Source organism: Abramis brama (genome assembly GCF_963993115.1).
Source record: "Abramis brama genome assembly, chromosome: 10".
NCBI lineage: Eukaryota > Metazoa > Chordata > Actinopteri > Cypriniformes > Leuciscidae > Abramis > Abramis brama.
In genome coordinates, this window is record NC_139972.1 from 7919657 (window position 1) to 7938681 (window position 19025).

The window sequence follows — 19025 nt, forward strand, 5'->3', positions numbered from 1 at the left end:
CGTGACCTTTTCAACGTAATTGCGTATTACGTGACGTCACGAACGCGCATCACAGAACAGAGCAAGGCGAACATTTGTGCTTATAAAACTTAAACTTTTTTATTTATTTTGGAAATGACCGATCGTTTCGCTAGATAAGACCCTTATTCATCGTCTGGTATCGTTTAAAGCCCTTTGAAGCTGCACTTAAACTGTCATTTGGACCTTCTACCGTTTGGGTCCCAATAGAATCCATTACATGGGGGGAAATCCTGGAATGTTTTCATCAAAAACCTTAATTTCTTTGCGACTGAAGAAAGAAAGACATGGACATCTTGGATGACATGGGGGTGAGTAAATTATCAGCAAAAGTTTTTTTGAAAGTGAACTTCTCCTTTAAAGAAAATAAAATTCAAACTGAAAATAATACAAACTTAACAGTATTTCACAGTAGATAAACAGTTCTCAGTCCATGGAACAATCGCGTTTGTGTGCAAAACAAATAGTCCTTTGAATCCAAACAAATGTGAAAGTCTCTTGGTTTGGCGTAGTGCAAAAATGTCTGTAGTGCAACAATCAGTTCTGTACGATACTCAGTGTTGAGGTAATTGCTGAGAAATACCACTAACGATGAATTCTACTTGTAAGGCACTGATCAATCGACAAACCACAGGTTTTCTTGTCTCTTAAGGACTAAGTGAAACTTGTCACAACAAAAAAACGTATAACCCTTCCCACCAAAAAAACTTTTCGTGGGAGGAGCTATGGTGTTGTGAACTGAAATGGGCTCATAGGCTGGAGCGCAGACACACATAAATGCAAAAGCTATCATGGTCAGTGTTGCACTCTCTGGGCTAAGCTGTGGGATCTGCTACGACTGGAACGGACTCGGGAACTACTCTCACTGGAACGGACTCGGGAATCTGCTCTCTCTGTGTTCAGTGTCTCGGTTTTGCTTGTTTGGTGGCACCAGATGGCAGCGTTCTCACTTGTTCAAATGAAACGCACTAACTGAACAATCCCACCAGGGTTTGTTTTAATTAAACCAAACATGCCAAGTGTGAACACACCCATACTAAACAATAGGATAAAAACGACAAATTATTTCCATGATTTTTGGCCACAAAAATAGGTTTTGTTATGTACAGAAGGCGCATGCTCTTTCTCCCACACATACAGTACGGACACACACTCTCGCACAGAAATGTGTTGTCAGCGCTGCTCTGACGATATTATCAGTAAAATAGTTTAGCAACTTAAAAGCTGCATGACATTTCTCACTAGCGGGGTAATATCAGCGCTGTTCTTGAAACAGATAAACTTACACTTTCGCTATTAGTAGAGATGATGCTGCCGAACACTGTCGAGAGAGACACAGAGGTAATTCATACACGCTTAATCTGAAAAAAACCTGACAAATGTCTTGAGGTGTGGTAACCATATTATAAGTGGAATATTTGACTCCAGTCCATTGAATTATTAGAAAATAATGCACATCCAAGGTGTAACATTACCAACTAAGGTGTGCGTTGTTTTCTAATAATTCAAAGGTTGAATTATTCGCTCAGGTAATTCAAATAATTCAATTATTCCTTATTTATACAGATACGTATCACCACTGCCCCACATCTTTTATCTGTCTTGAATGAAATCTGAGAGCTTTCTGTCCCTCCATTAACAGCTATGCAATAACCACTTTGCTGCTTCAAAAAAGTTCATAAAGAGATTGTAAAACTAATCCATATGAATCCAGCTGTTTCGTAACGTGGTGGTGGAAACAGCATGAAGGAGAACGATAATAAAGGTCTTTAATGACAAAACCACACTTAGCCACACTAACCACACACATTAGCGAGAACAGAGAAGACTGAGGGAGAACACAGTGCCTAAATACACAGAGCAAACAAAAGGAACTTAATTAGATGATGACAAAACAGAGGCTAGCTAGACCCTCCCTCCTCCCCTCCCTTCCGGCATAAGGGAAAGTCAAAGTAGTCACTAGTACAAACAAAGTTAAGTTTTACTGATACTTCATTCAATGTGTAATGTCACCAAGTTAGATAAATGCTTTTGTCACTTTATATGACGAACAGATTGAAATTAGGCTCTCAGATTTTTATTTGTGTTTTGAAGATGAACAAAAGTCTTACAGGTTTGGAATGACATTAGGGTGAGTAATTAATGACAGAATTGTTGGCTGAACTTTCCCTTCAAGTCTTTCTAGTTAACCAATTTTTTCACCAAATTAACTAAATTAACCTAGATGATATAGTACTCTAATGAAAAACTCCATATTTGTTCTAGTTATTTTAGTAAATAAAGTTTTAAATATGGCTATTTTTCTTACTAGACCACATTGCTTCACTTCAGAAGGCCTTTATTAACCCCCACAGAACAGTGTGGATGCACTTTGATGGACTTCAAAACATAAACAAAACATTTTCTCTCTAATTGTATTTGTCTGAAAGAAGAATGTATCTGACATGAAAACGAATGTTGATCACTTGAAACATTTTTTTCATATGAGTGTGAAGGCTTGATAAATGTTTAAATGTCTTCTCACACTGAGTACAGTATTACGGCTTTTCTCCAGTATGAATTCGCTCATGTAGTTTCAGGTATCCAGAATAAATGAAACTCTTGTCACAATATGAGCACTTGTATCTTCTTTCTTTAGTATGAGTTCTTTGGTGCCGTCTCAGATGGTCAGATCTAGTAAAGCTCTTCCCACATTTAAAGCACACATGATCTCTCACTCCATTATGTGTTTTCTGGTGCAGTTTAAAACCTTTCAGCCGTGAAAAACTCTTTCCACAGAGAGAACACACATAAGGCTTCTCATCTGAATGAACTATCAGGTGTTGTTTTAGATCTGATGATGAAATAAAATCTTTACCACACTGATCACAGTTGAATGTTTTTTCTACAGCGTGACGGAGCAGATGAACACTGAGACCTGATGCATGAGTAAAACTCTTTCCACACTGAGTGCATGTATACGGTTTCTCTCCAGTGTGAATTCTTATGTGCTTATTAAGGTTTCCTTTATTCTGGAAACTCTTTCCACACTGAGAGCAGGAGTGCAGCTTTTTGGCTTTTGTTCCTTGAGTTTGTAAGTCACAGTGTTTCTTTACGTCATTTAGTTTCTGTCTTTGCTCCGTCACTTCCATCTGGACTAAAATAAACATATTAATCAGTTAGAATCAGTTCAATGAGGTTAAATGTGAGAATTAAAAACACTTAGCAAGCAGAAAACAAGACACCTGTCTGTATAAAGTATCTTTAATGTGTAAAGGTCAGTTCTGTCATTCACTTGTTAATACGATTACAAACGGGTTATGATCATTTAGATGCATTTCTCTATCATTTGTCATCCATATTTCAGAGCTACGAAAGCAGTCAACAATGAAGAATCAAGAATGGACACCAACCTATTTGTTCCTCAGTATCTTCATGTTTTATTCTGGATGGTTCTGGATCACTCATGTCTTCAATCTCCTCTTTAATAAACTCCATCTTTAACAGTCACACAGATTTCAGCTGCTACTCCTGGAGTTTGTCCTTCTCTTGTAGGATGATGGGAATATTCCCAGTTTTTTTTGGTGAATTGTTGTGGGAGGGGCTTCACTGCAGGTGTGAACTGTGATCACTGTGTGATACTGACGCCCACAGGACCAGATCTGGAAAAATCAAAGATAAGTTACTGAATTTATACTGGATTACTTTAACAGCAAAACACATATGGTGCCTTTGATTTAGTTCAAATATTGAGCATTTTGATGGTTACATATTAGTAGCATATAAAACAACTGTAGGTTGATCATTTTTATTTAACCCAGGATATAATTAGGATGAAATGTGGCACAGGTTATATTATTCAATTAATATCTAAACCAATCAGAAATATAACATAAAAAGACAACAGAAAACCAACCATCAATTAAGGGACTGAGAATGATGCACAAAAGTAAATAATCTAACACTTGACCATCAAAATGTGGATAACAAGTACTATACAATATGATGATAATTTAAATGTATTTTCAGAATAATTAATTAATAATATAATGCTGGTTATTTTATTTAATTTTATATATTGCCATTAACAGTTCAACAAAAGCTAAAAAATCTGGTGAATTGTTGTTAGGGACACCAGATCTGCCAAATTCAAGGTTACAGAGTTTATACTGAAATACTGTAATCTTTACACTTCTTAATTTAAATGACCATGTGTGCTTGATTTTAGAAATATATAGCATTTTGATATGGTTATATATTAGTAGTATTTAAAAAGTCTCTGTATGAAGGTTGTTCATTTTTATGTGACTTTATAGGGATGAAACAAGTCACAGGTTAAATTCTTCAATTAATATATGAATTAAACAGGAATCTAGCAAAGATAACAGAAATCTGGCACAATATGCCTATATACCTGAATACGTGGCTGATCAAAATTAATGATTAATTCTCTGAACAATGTACATTTAGACAACACAAACATATATTCTTACATCATAAATATAACATCTCTCACCTGCAGACTGGAAATATATACGACATCCGAAGGAAATTGTCCTTCATTCACGATCATTAACAGCGTCACTTTCAGCTTCAACTGGTTAAAGTTTCAGCGCTCGTCTCGAGTCTCTCGCGCTTCTCTTTTTTATTGCATTAACAAGGACAGTAATATATAACATACACTTACAGGGGATCCCAACGTGTTCGACTGTTACATTCATAATAGCGTCTAAGGAAACAACAAAAAGAAAGATAGAGAGAGAAGAAATGGACACAGCGACCCCATAGAATTCTTCTTCTTCTTTTTCTTTGGATTTATTGGGGGGCGCATACCAACTTATGGTGAATACCGCCGCCACCTGTGCTGGCTTGTGAAGTGATTTCAGTCTAGATGTAGGCTATGTTAAAATATGTCTATATTCTATTCCTAAGGCTAAGACCACTATGCTTAATGAATTTTATAACTGACCTTACAATTTCCCTGGATCCTTGTTTTGTGTTTAATATGTTGTTGATTGTAAATTATTTGCATCCCATTCCCTGTAGCTCTCTTAATAACTCATTTCTTTCCTGTTCATACCAGGGACAAAATAACAACACATGCTCAACTGTTTCCTTTACTTGGCATATTTCGCATAATCCTGTACCATGTTTCCCTATAATATGAAGTGTAGAATTAAGTTCTGTATGCCCCATCCTTAGTCTTGTTAAAATAACCTGATCATCTCTACTTAAATTTTGGGTCAATATGTTGTCTTACAGTATTAAGTATATTATAAAAATGTCTTCCTGTTTTACATTCATTCCAATTTCTTTGCCATTTCTGGTTGCAAGCTTCTTAATGATACTTTTTCCTTCCATCCTACTTAAAGCAAATGTAATAGTAGGGATGTTCAGTTTAAGTGATTCTTTAGTCATTTTATCAGATCTTTCATTTCCTGGTATATCAGCATGTGCTGGTACCCAAACAAATTTAATTATTGTTCCAGCTTGCCATAATCTATACATAATATTCAATATTTCTATATAGATATCATATCTAACTGTTTGATATGTTTGTAGGCTTATACGTGATGCCATTGAATCTGAACAAATCACAACTTTATTTGGCATCACTTCTTCCACCCAATAAGTCCCATCTGTTAATCTCCCATATTTTTCTATTTTAAATTCTGGAACATAAAATGCTGATCCAGTGCGACCCATCTCTGGATTTCTTGATCCATCTGTGAATATTGGAAGAAATGCATAATAAACTGTTCTGATATATTCAATTCTTAATGTCAATTTGCGACCCCATAGATTTCAACGGAGAAAAGTGAAATCAATTAGAAGCTCTCACTTCCTGATGGTCGAGCGTACTGCGCAGACTCAAACTGAGTTTGACGACGTAGATGTGACGTGAGCAACCCGTCTGCCTTCTAGTAGCTGTGCCAAGAGTTATCTGAATCATTCCCTTCCGAAACTTGCAGAGATGGAGAGTGTGAGTAGGAGATCTCCATGAGCTAGGAGCAGGAGCAACTTTTGCTAAGTATTCTGATTAATTACTTTGCCATTTTGCCTCCATGTCCCCCCGATTGCGCGCGAGCTTCTCCTCCTGTCCATACGGTAATCTCTCTAGTGTGCGACAGAGAGTCGTGTGGTTTTGACGCAATCGTTAGCCTATTTTTACAAAAACTGCATCTACGGGGCCATAACGTAAGATACAAGGTAATGGAGCCTTTTATACATTTTCGTGTTTCTTTAGAAATAAATAATGGACAAATGGAGTCTTTAAACGCCTCAGACGTAAAGTTCTTCGCTGTCAAAGTGAATGGGAGTCAGTGGAATGCTAACAGCAGATGATGGCTTGCTAATCAATGGCGGCGCCCGGGGAAGGTACGCTTTCTTGGTGCTGGATTACCCCCTTGAGAAGAAAGAAAACAAAACTATAGAGAGGCTCTTGCTCATTTTCTGTATTTGTAGTTTCTATGAATGTTTTGTGAATTGTTATTATTTTTTTGGTAGACTATCCCTTATCTATTGCCTTGCTTTACTTTGAATTTATTTTACGGCTTTTCTCCAGTATGAATTCGCTCATGTAGTTTCAGGTGTCCAGAATAAATGAAACTCTTGTCACAATATGAGCACTTGTAAGGTCTTTCTCCAGTATGAGTTATTTGGTGCCGTTTAAGTTGGCCAACTGTAGTAAAGCTCTTCCCACAGTCACAGCACACATGGTCTTTCACTTCATCATGTGTTTTCTGGTGCAGTTTAAAACTGTTAAGCCATGAAAAACTCTTTCCACAGAGAGAACACACATAAGGCCTCTCATCTGAATGAACTATTAGGTGTTTTTTTAGATGTGATGATGAAATAAAATCTTTACCACACTGATCACAGTTGAATGGCTTTTCCCCAGAGTGACGGAGCAGATGATCACTGAGAGTTGATGCATCTTTGAAACTCTTCTCACACTGAGTACAGTAGTACGGCTTCTCTCCAGTATGAACTCGCTCGTGTGATTTCAGGTGTCCAGACTGAGCAAAACTCTTGTCACAGTATGAGCACTTGTAAGGTTTTTCTCCAGTATGAATTCTTTGATGCGGTTTCAGATAGGCAGCTGTAGTAAAGCTCTTCCCACAGTCACAACACACATGATCTCTCACTTCATTGTGTGTTTTCTGGTGCAGTTTAAAACTGTCCATCCGTGAAAAACTCTTTCCACAGAGAGAACACACATAAGGCCTCTCATCTGAATGAACTATCAGGTGTTGTTTTAGATTTGATGATGAATTAAAATCTTTACCACACTGATCACAGTTAAATGTTTTTTCTCCAGAGTGACGGAGCAGATGAACACTGAGAGTTGATGCTCGAGAAAAACTCTTTCCACACTGAGTGCATGGATACGGTTTCTCTCCAGTGTGAATTCTCATGTGTGTCTTAAGGCCCTTTCACACCGGACGCGTAACGAAAAAGCGATACGAAAAAACGAATAGTTCGCGTGCGAATAGTTCGCGTCAAAACCATTCACATCAAACGCGATGCGAAATTGCGAAGTTCGGAGCTTCAACATTCCAAAACATTCGCGCCAACAGTTGAGAAAGATGGACACATCATCATCCAGTGAAGACGAGCTTTTAATTTCATTTCACTTGAAAAGACAGAAAAGACGGTTTTGGGTGCACCCAATCTTGAGGAATAGAGAGTCTGAAGGGGAGTATACTAATCTCGTACAGGAGCTAAAACTGTATCATGACCGGTTCCACACTTATTTTCGGATGTCCGTGGGACAATTTGAGGAGCTCCTTCAGACAGTGGCACCGCATCTGACTAGACAAAATACTAACTTCAGGGAACCAATCGATCCGGAGCAGCGTCTGGCAGTCTGGCAGTCTGCTTAAGGTGATTTAGCTTTTGTGACTTTTATCAAACAAAACAGGGTTTGTTGACACACAAGCGATCAGCAAATCCGCCATTGTTGTTGTGACGTTGCCTTTGTTTCCTTGAATGTGATTGGCTGAAGCATTTTCTGTCGCCGCAAAGGTAAAAAAAATCGACATCGAAGCGAATAAAATAAATGTCGTTTTTTCGCCGCAGCAGATTCGCGTTCGGTGTGCAAGCACTCATTACACAAACAGCAGATCAAAAAATAAAACCATCGCGCGAATTATTCGTGCGTCAAAATCGCGTCTGGTGTGAAAGGGCCTTTAAGGTCTCCTTTCCTTTGGAAACTCTTTCCACACTGAGAGCAGGAGTGCAGCTTTTTGCCACAGTGTAAGTCACAGTGTTTCTTTACGTCATTTAGTTTCTGTCTTTGCTCCGTCACTTCCATCTGGTCTAAAATAAACATATTAATCAGTTAGAATCAGTTCAATGAGGTTAAATGTGAGAATTAAAAACACTTAGCAAGCAGAAAACAAGACACCTGTCTGTATAAAGACATCTTCAATCTTTAATGTGCAAAGTTCGGTTCTGTCATTCACTTGTTAATACGATTACAAACGGGTTATGATCATTTAGATGCATTTCTCTATCATTTGTCATCCATATTTCAGAGCAACTAAAGCAGTCAACAATGAAGAATCAAGAATGGACACCAACCTATTTGTTCCTCAGTATCTTCATGTTTTATTCTGGATGGTTCTGGATCACTCATGTCTTCAATCTCCTCTTTAATAAACTCCATCTTTAACAGTCACACAGATTTCAGCTGCTACTCCTGGAGTTTGTCCTTCTCTTGTAGGATGATGGGAATATTCCCAGTATTTATTGGTGAATTGTTGTGGGAGGGGCTTCACTGCAGGTGTGAACTGTGATCACTGTGTGATACTGACACCCACAGGACCAGATCTGGAAAAATCAAAGATAAGTTACTGAATTGATACTGGATTACTTGAATTACATTTAAATTAAATGAACATATGTTTTCTGTCAGGAATGTGGCTATCCTTCATGTTGTTTTTATAAAAAATGGCACATAGCCACACTTTTGATGTTCCCGGTCAAAAATGACCGGCCTACAAAAAATAGCTTATAAATCACTTGTTAGACTGTATTATCAAAAAGTGTGACTTATGTGCCATTTTGTACAAAATAAAAAAAATTTAAACAAATTTCCTGGTGAAAAAAATAAAGTAGACTAGTGTGATCAACAGTGCCAATTTTCTTCATATTTTATTTAATATATCCAAAATTATTCAAAAATAATGCTTTTTTTACTCAAAAAATTTGATGCCTACTCTCAGATAAATGAGGCCTACGATTAATCAGATGCAAATAGAAATATAAAACCAGTCCAAATTGAAAGAAAACAAGTTGACAAAAAGATTGAATCCAATATTGGGTGATGATATAGCATAAAAAGAGACTTATTAGCTATTTTTATAGGTCCGGGAACATCAATAGTGTTATAGGGTTTTGAACCCTATAACAGGGGTGCCCAATCCTGCTCCTGGCGATCGACTGTCCTGCACAGTTCATCTCCAACCCTAATCAAACACACCTGAAGCAACCAATTAAGGTCTTCAGAGCACGTCAGGATCACTTGAAAATTAAAGGCAGGTGTGTTTGATTGGGGTTGGAGATGAACTGTGCAGGACAGTCGATCGCCAGGAGCAGGATTGGGCACCCCTGCTATATAACAAGGGATATTTTGATACAAGTTAGACATTAATTGCATTTAAAACAAGGTTTGTTTAATTCTTGTCCGAAGTCTGACAGAAATAACAGAGCCATAATGTTTAACTGAGCCGCTGAAAACCCTCTTTGTCTCCAAAAGTTCCTCGTTTTCACCTCATTCATTATGGTGATGTCGGACTCGGAGATCTTCTGTAAAGTGGAACATTAAGCACATTTAATTGGTGTCAATAGACTAAAACAGAGTCTGTGGAAAAACTCTCTGCCAACATATTATTACACTCTAATTAAAAATAAACCGGAACACACAACGCATTACTTTACATTAGTAACGTTACTTAAACACATAAACTCTGGAGCTCTTTAATGTCAAACTCTGTAATCTGGTAACACCTCTCACCTGCACACTGGAAATATACGGCATCCGAAGAAAATATTCCACATTTGTCCTTCATTCACGATCGTTAACAGCGTCACTTTCAGCCTCGACTGGTGAAAGTTTCAGCTCATCTCGTGTCTTTCGCGCTTCTCTCTTATGCGCATCCTCAGTGCGCGCGGTGTCATGTTTCTTAAAGGGGCCGCATATTAAAGCGAGCCTATTGACCCTTTTCACATTTCCTGGATTCTCATGGGCAGAAGTTGTCATAGTTGGGTAAACTTCTCAAGCAGTGAATGGTGAGAGAATACAAAAAAAAAAAAAAAAAAATTGTGTTCCCATTTGTTCAAATAGCAAAAGAAAAACTCCTCAATACTGTTTTCACAACTTTCATAAAAAGGGAACAAACTAGAGATTGATAACAGCAGTCAGAAGAGAGAAAGATGTCAATTTTACCATCACTCCCACAGCCGCTGTATTAAAAACTAGGGGTTCAACAGGCTAGTCAACTGTAATGCTCTGCCATGACGCTTTAAGCTTGGTGTTGACTAGTCGTTGATCATGGCCTATAGAGGGCGCAACAGGATAAGAAATCTTTGAAGTCCACGTTTCCAAACAGTTAAAAGGACAAATAAATGCATACTCCCGAGAGCTCTCCACAAGACATGTTTGATTATACCATCTGGATGCCCAAAATTGATCAGGTGAATGTATTTTTAAACAGCTTATTGTACACGTATGTTACTCGCCGTTCCAAACTAATGCGCTGTTGCATTGTAACACACACACATACAGACAGTAACTCGCACATCACGCGCAGATCGCACACACAAAGAAACATTAAGTACGCAGAAATGTATTGTCAACACTGTTCTGTGATTTATCAATAAAATAACTTAAAAACTGAAAAGTTCAGGCATACTTCTAAGTAACTAAAACCCACAGCTTATCTATTAGTAGTATAGACGCGGCCAGGTAGAATTAATTCACACGCAATCGTTCTCTCACTAATGCATTCATATAAATGTAATCTTTACTGTGCAACTTTATCTTAAGCAGAAATCTGTGAGAAATAATGACCCAAAGATAAAAGAACTGATAAAAATAAGCTGTAATGTAGGAGCGCTGTGTCATATGCCATAGCTGTGCAGAAGGCAACCCGTGTTCAAGTCTCAGCTCGAGGTTCAGGCTTATTTGTTCATTAATGACGTCATCAGTAGGCGTGTTTCCATTGCAGATTTGCGCAAAACTTTTTGCGATTTTTTCTAAATGTCGACAAAAAACTATTGCGAAATGACGTCGTTTCCATTAACAGATGTTATGCGACTAAAAATAATTTTTTTCCTCTCGCGATGAGTAAAATCATTCCAAAAACATGGCAACGGTGTTGGTAGGTTTATGTAGTATATCCCAGCCACTGCACTAGCCATTATTATAAATCGAAGGAGATGTATGTGTGTTTTCCAAGCTTTAATGGCAAGGAAGACCCTTATTATACTTGTGAGCAGCACATATGAGGTGTTTCTGGGTGTTTCTCCCTCATTTCTGCTTCGAGGTCTTGGTTGTGGCATTTATTTGAGGTTTAGAATCCATTATTTCTGTAATTCTTTTGTCTTATATGAATTTATTAAAGACCTCTGTCTTGTATTATGTCCAAACATACCGCGTCATCTACGTCAGGTGATTTCCATTGCAGTTTTGCGAAATATTTCTTTTTTGAATTGCCTGAAAAACCACCTCATGTGAGCGTAAAAACTTTTTTGCGATAAATGGGAGTTTTTGCGAAATTGACGTGTTTCCATTAGACGTATTTTCAATGCGCAATTTGAAATTTCGCAATTTGAAGGGTAATGGAAACGGGGCTTCTGACTAGTCGACGTCGATTAAATTTTAATCACACAAACGCAGACTTAAAAAAACTCTTAAGTTGTTAAACCCCTATTAGAAACCCCCTTTACTGCAGTCAGGAATTGTCCAATGAAGACAAGGATGATTATAAAAATTGGTTTATTAAATAACTTAAAAGGAGGAACTTGTACAAAAACTGGAATTTAATGACACCCAGCTATGATTATAATCAGTGTCCATATAAACTAATGATGGGGGAAACTAAGACAAAGGAACACATGTGACTGAAAAGAGAACAAACTATGGTCATGGAATATCAGCTGTTAAGCAAAGTTTCCAGCAAGAGATTCCTGCCAGTCCTGTTCTCTCTATTGTAAGTTAAATGAGTCAGATTACTGAGACTCTCACCCATTGTCTTTAATGGCTCTTGGAGCCCCTGTCCCAGTCTTTGAATAGTTATGCTGATTGGATTAGGATTGGTAACACTCATGGATAAACATGGATACTTCATTTGCATGCTTTGTTTAAGGTCGTCACCCAGGTGCTTTGTCTCCATTTCTAAGCACTGCCCTCTAAAAGTATATAAACTACAATGTACAATGCCTTAGTTAGACTTGATGACTGCAGCTACGACAGCTCGTGTTCTCAATGAAGAATCCTGCTGAAGATACAACCAAGTCAGAGTTTCCTACAAGGTGTTGTTTTAGACTTGATGACCAATTAAAATCTTTACCTCACTGATCACAGTTAAATCGTTTTTTTTCCAGTGTGAATAAACATATGCTTTTTTAAACCTGTTGCATCTTTGAAACTCTTCTCACACTGAGTACAGATATACGGCTTCTCTCCCGTATGAATTCGCTCATGTGATTTTAGGCGTCCCAACCGAGCAAAGCTCTTGTCACAATATGAGCACTTGTAAGGTTTTTCTCCAGTGTGAATTTGTTGGTGACGTTTCAGACAATCAACTCTAGTAAATCTCTTCCCACATTCACAACACACATGATCTTTCACTTCATTATGTGTTTTCTGGTGTTGTTTAAAACTCTTTAGCCGTGGAAAACTCTTTCCACAGAGAGAACACACATAAGGCCTCTCATCTGAATGAACTTTCAGGTGGTCTTTCAGATCTGATGACAAAATAAAATATTTACCGCACTGAACACAGTTAAAAGTTTTTTTTCCAGAGTGACGGAGCAGATGAACACTGAGACCTGATGCTTGAGAAAAACTCTTTCCACACTGAGTGCATGTATACGGTTTCTCTCCAGTATGACTTCTTTGGTGCCGTTTCAGTTCACAGGATGCAGTAAAGCTCTTCCCACAGTCACAACACACATGATCTCTCACACCGGTATGTATTTTCTGGTGAAGTTTAAAACTGTCCATCCGTGAAAAACTCTTTCCACAGAAAGAACACAAGTGAGGCTTCTCATCTGAATGAACTTTCAGGTGTTGTTTTAGATTTGATGATGAATTAAAACCTTTACCACACTGATCACACTTGAATGGTTTTTCTCCAGAGTGAATGTGCAGATGAATTTTTAAACCTGTTGCATCTCTGAAAGTCCTCTCACACTGAGAGCATGTATACGGTTTCTCTCCAGTGTGAATTCTTATGTGCTTATTAAGGTTTCCTTTATTCTGGAAACTCTTTCCACACTGAGAGCAGGAGTGCAGGTTTTTGGCTTTTGTTCCTTGAGTTTGTAAGTCACAGTGTTTCTTCACGTCATTTAGTTTCTGTCTTTGCTCCGTCACTTCCATCTGGACTAAAATAAATGTATTAATCAGTTAGAATCAGTTCAATGAGGTTAAATGTGAAAATTAAAAACACATAGCAGAAACCAAGACACCTGTCTGTGTATTAAGTATCAGTGACACTTTACAATAAGGTTTCCTTAGCTAACTCATGTAGTTAACATGAACTAACAATGAATACTTCTGCAGCATATATTAATCTTAGTTGTTGTAATTTCAACATTTACTAATACATTATTAAAATCAAAAGTTGTATTTGTTAAAGGGGTGGTATAATGGCACTTTTTACAAGATGTAAAATAAGTCTCTGTTGTAAAATGAGTCCGTATGTGAAGTTTTAGCTCAAAATACCCCACCGACAAGTTTTATAGCATGTTAAAATTGTGTGTGTCCCTTTAAATGCAAATGAGCTGCTACTCCCGGCGCAGAGGGCGGAGCTTCAACAGCTCGTGTGTGTTGGCAGCTCCAATTTCTTCACACAGACGCGCACTGAAATGTCCGAAAATGTTCTGCCTTTTATGTTTAAAAACTGGAGTGGGACAATAATGGAGAGATTTAAGAAGAAGTGACAACATGTAAAATGCAACAGGACGTTTCTGAACGGTTAGTTGATGAATTTATGTAGCTGATGTGAAGTTCACTATCTTCTATTCATTGATTAGCATATTATGTCATGATAATCTATAAATCGCTAGTGTGGGAACTGTTGTAAGATGCCATGCTATTGCATTTGTGTTACGGACTGCATTGAAATAAATGTAAAAAGACGGATGTGACAGCTTGAACAGACTCACAAATGTACTCTACTACAACAACTCTTCCTCTTCTCAACATGGACTGCATGTTCCTGGGGGCGGGGTTTATGTAAATGTTAGGGTTTGTGATGTCACTAACCCGGGAGGAAGCTCATGTAGTCCCAATCAGTCGTTTGTTGTGGTCCTTAAAAAGCGATTTCTGTGAAGGAAAAAATCTCCCTTTGCTTTGAACTTTGAGCGTTGTGACTTTGCAGATGTTGTTTATGCTCAAACAGCAACATTACACACTAACTAAAGTTAGAAAAGTGAAATAATAATCAACCACCCCTTAACATTTGTTAAGTAACATAAACAATCAATGAACAGCTGGATTTTTAAGCTGAATTTAACTAATATTAACAAATATTAATAAATACTGTAATAAATGTATTGTCCATTGTTAGTTCATGTTAGTTAATACATTAATTAATGTTAACAAATGAGACCTTATTGTAAAGTGTAACCAAACTATCTTTAATGTAAAGTTCGGTTCTGTCATTCACTTGTTAATACGATTATAAACGGGTTATGATTATTTAGATGCATTTCTCTATCATTTGTCATCCATATTTCAGAGCTACGAAAGCAGTCAACAATGAAGAATCAAGAATGGACACCAACCTATTTGTTCCTCAGTATCTTCATGTTTTATTCTGGATGGTTCTGGATCACTCATGTCTTCAATCTCCTCTTTAATAAACTCCATCTTTAACAGTCACACAGATTTCAGCTGCTACTCCTGGAGTCTGTCCTTCTCTTGTAGGATGATGGGAATATTCCCAGTATTTATTGGTGAATTGTTGTGGGAGGGGCTTCACTGCAGGTGTGAACTGTGATCACTGTGTGATACTGACGCCCACAGGACCAGATCTGGAAAAATCAAAGATAAGTTACTGAATTTATTCTGGATGACTTAAACAGCAAACACATATTGTGCTTCAAATATATTTAGTTCAAATATAGAGCATTTTGATTGTTACATGTTAATAGTGTACTAAACAGCTCTCGGTTGCTCGTTTTCATGTAACCCAGGATATTATAAGCATGAAATAAGCATAAGTAACAATTCTTCTAAAAATTGTGAAATAATTTCAAAAAAGTTCTGATATTAGAACAAACATGTTTAGGTCACAAAATAGTTTTGAATCAACGTCAATGTCTGGTAACATCATAAACTGTTAAATAACAATTAAAAAAACTTTACAGTTGTTACCAAATAAAAAGTTTGAGCCTAATCAATTATTATGTATGTAATGTTAATTAACTTAAAGGCAGACAGGCTGAATGAAAATGCAGATTCTCTCTCTGACAGAAGGTGGCGCTTGTGGAAAAGCAGAAATACAGCAGTTACTCCTGAACACAAGCAGCGCTGCACTTATAAACACTACTTTATTAGGCATCATACTGAGGAAAGATAAAAAGAAGATGCCATCTAAACTAATACGAAGACGAAGACGGTAATTTCCATATACAGTATAAGAAATGGATACAGAGACCCCATAGACTTCAACGGAGACAAGTGAAGTCAATTAGAAGCACTCACTTCCTGATGGCTGAGCGTACTGCGCAGACTCAAACTGAGCTTGACGACGTAGATGTGACGTGAGCGACCCGTCTGTCTTCTAGTAGCTGTGCCAAGAGAAATCTGAATCATTCCCTTCCGAAACCTGCAGAGACGGAGAGCGTGAGTAGGAGGTGTCCATGAGCTAGGAGCAGGAGCAACTTTTGCTAAGTATTCTGATTAATTATTTTGTCATTTTGCCTCCACGTCCCCCCGATTGCCCGCGAGCTTCTCCTCCTGTCCATACGGTAATCTCTCTACTGTGCGACAGAGAGTCGAGTGGTTATGACGCAATCGTTATCCTATTTTTACAAAAACTGCATCTACGGGGCCATAACGTAAGATACAAGGTAATGGAGCCTTTTATACATTTTCATGTTTCTTTGGAAATAAATAATGGACAAATGGAGTCTTTAAACGCCTCAGATGTAAAGTTATTCGCTGTCAAAGTGACGCCAAAATGAATGGGAGTCAATGGAATGCTAACAGCAGGTGATGGTCCGCTAATCAATGGCGGCGCCCAGGGAAGCTTCAGTTTTTTCTGAAAGATTACCCCGCTGGTCTAGCCTGGCTAACGTCAGACCTCTTTCTCATTAAGACGTGGTCTGGGAACCACATGTTCATTTTCTCGTATTTGAGGCATGGTTTACGAATGCCCAGAGCTGTTTATTGGGCGCTATGAATGTCTATCAAATGCGCCTGTACGTAGCTTATAGCCAATCGTTTCAATTATACCAGATGACGTATGTAGAGCGACAGAAATTCAACGAGGAAGAAGACGAAATAAACTTGCGTTCTAAACTACTTAGAACACTATCTAAGGCTGCATCGAAAGGTAACTTCGCGTCTGATGCCATGTTGGATCCATAGATATAAAGAAACTGCTTCGGTGTGTCGCATAGACGTCGTCATCGTCTTGCTGCTCCCTCCCCGTTCTGTGATTGGTTCCCTTTTTGAGGGGAAAATCTGGTCCATGGTGTCCAGACTGCCTAGCAGTGTGAATAAAATCGCACTGCGCACAAGGCAGCATGGAGAAACCCAGGCTACCGCTGGTCATTTCCCTTGAGATAAACATTAAAATAAAAACTCCTTAGATCTGCAATAATCACATGAATGGTCTATTTCAGTGTCAGAAAGAGAGTTTGCAGGTGTGGTTTCTGTAGCCTTTAGGCCTAATAGTACTTTTCGTCATGTACTTTAACCTGAGGGGTGAAACATTAAAAACACACAGATAGGTGATTATCACATAAAGTGATTATCCTGTAGTTTGTCTGACACTAATAACATGCTTGATGTGCCAATTTACAGAAGATCTCAGACATTACCATAATGAATGAGGTGAAAACAGGGACTATTGAATGAGATATGATGCTCAGGGCAGACTTTACAACTATTTAGATTTGGTGAATTCACTGTAAAAAAAGGAAAGTTGACTTAACTTAAAATTATAAGGCAACTTTCTGCACTGATTTTTTTAGTTGACTCAACTAAAACATCTCTATAGTTGAGTTGACTCAACTATAACATCTCTAGTTGATTAAACTCTATTAGTTGAGTCAACTCAAAAAATCTATGCAGCAAGTTGCCTTATAATTTTAAGTTAAGTCAACTTTTCTTTTTTTACAGTGTTGTTGTGAGGGACAACAGATCTGCCAAATTCAAGGTTACTGAGTTTATACTGAAATACTTTAATAATTACACTTCTTAAATTAAATTATCATATGATTTTAGGCTTGGTTTTTGAAACAGAGCATTTTGATATGGTTATACATTAGCAGCATTTAAAGCGGCTCTATATGAAGGTTGTTCATTTTTATGTGACTCCAGATTTTATACTGATGAAACAAGTCACAGGTTCTTCAATTAATATATGAATTAAACAAAAATCTAACAAAGATAACAGCAATCATACACAATCTCTACAGACTGAATAGAGGCTGATAAAAATTAATGACTATGTTTAATTCTCTGTACGTTACACTAAGAACAATGTACATTTAGGCAACACAAACATAAATTATTTCATGATAAATATAACATCTCTGACCTGCAGACTGGAAATATACGACATCCGAATAAAATATTCCACATTTGTCCTTCATTCACGATCGTTAACAGCGTCACTTTCAGCTTCAACTGGTTAAAGTTTCAGCGCTCGTCTCGTCTCTCGTGTGTATCTCGTTTCTTCTCTTCTGCGCATGCTCGGTGCGCGCGGTGTCATATTTCTTAAAGGGGCCGCATTCAGTAAATCACATCTCCGCTCTGTTATGAAGCAAGTCTTTCAGTTCTATTCTAAACTATATTATTCAGCTTTCTCCTCAGATGAGTCTTATTTATGAATTTATTTATTTATTTATTGTGCAAAAATCCAGAACAATATCCCACGTATTGAAGACTATTTTAAAGTTGTAAGTGATTCAGATCTTAGGATTGAAGAATTGGATTCAGTGGAAAAGATGCCTTTAAACAAATCAACAGGGAAAGATGGACTCACTAATAAAAATAAATATATTCTGGGGGGGATTTGAGAAATCTGTTATTCAGTGCCCTAAAATAATGTATTGAAAAGAAAGAGTTGAAAGTGAAGCAAGGCTTGATAAATTTGATTCCCAAAGCTGATAAAGATAAAAGAGTCTTAGAAAATCTGAGGCCTATCACTTTGCTTAACACCGATAATAAAAAATAATAATTCTGGGGCTATCGCTGCTAGGCTGAAAAAGGATATTTCTACTATAATTAGTGAGACACAATCAGTATTTCAGAATGTTATTCAATCCATAATAATATTAGATTGGAGTGGGTCAATGGAGTGGGTTTCTATATTATTATTTTTTTACAAAGCATTTGATGTCATTGAGCATCCCTTTATTTTGAAAACCTTGCAGCATTTTGGTTTTGGAGTAAGATTCATAAGTTTCATTGAAATGTTATATCAATAGCTCCGTAGCTCTGCACAAGATTTCCCATTTAAAAGGGGGATTTGTGCGGGATGGTAGCTCACCATTATTAACTATAATGGTTGCAGAGCTATTATCTATATTGATTAAAAATAGTGGTTTTGAAGGTTTAA

General features: G+C 37.4%; 2 protein-coding genes and 1 long non-coding RNA gene across 3 annotated transcripts in view; 1 reads left to right on the forward strand and 2 right to left on the reverse strand.

The window, feature by feature from the left end:
• LOC311090821 (NACHT, LRR and PYD domains-containing protein 3-like) overlaps positions 1-19025 on the forward strand; it is a 430276-nt gene that overhangs the window by 19563 nt on the left and 391688 nt on the right. The gene's annotated exons all lie outside the window — the stretch shown is intronic.
• On the reverse strand, positions 1765-4808 carry LOC311090862. Its single transcript, XR_014607964.1, has 3 exons — positions 4514-4808; positions 3411-3659; positions 1765-3154 (listed from the first exon to the last, which is right to left on the reverse strand). It is a non-coding gene; the product is annotated as an uncharacterized lncRNA (long non-coding RNA).
• LOC311090843 (uncharacterized protein) lies at positions 11991-18155 on the reverse strand. The gene is made up of 4 exons (XM_084126413.1): positions 18003-18155; positions 15938-17016; positions 15016-15264; positions 11991-13611 (listed from the first exon to the last, which is right to left on the reverse strand). Exons 3-4 carry the CDS (start codon positions 15098-15100, stop codon positions 12590-12592), a joined length of 1107 nt encoding a protein of 368 aa, XP_083982539.1. The 5' UTR covers positions 15101-15264; positions 15938-17016; positions 18003-18155; the 3' UTR covers positions 11991-12589.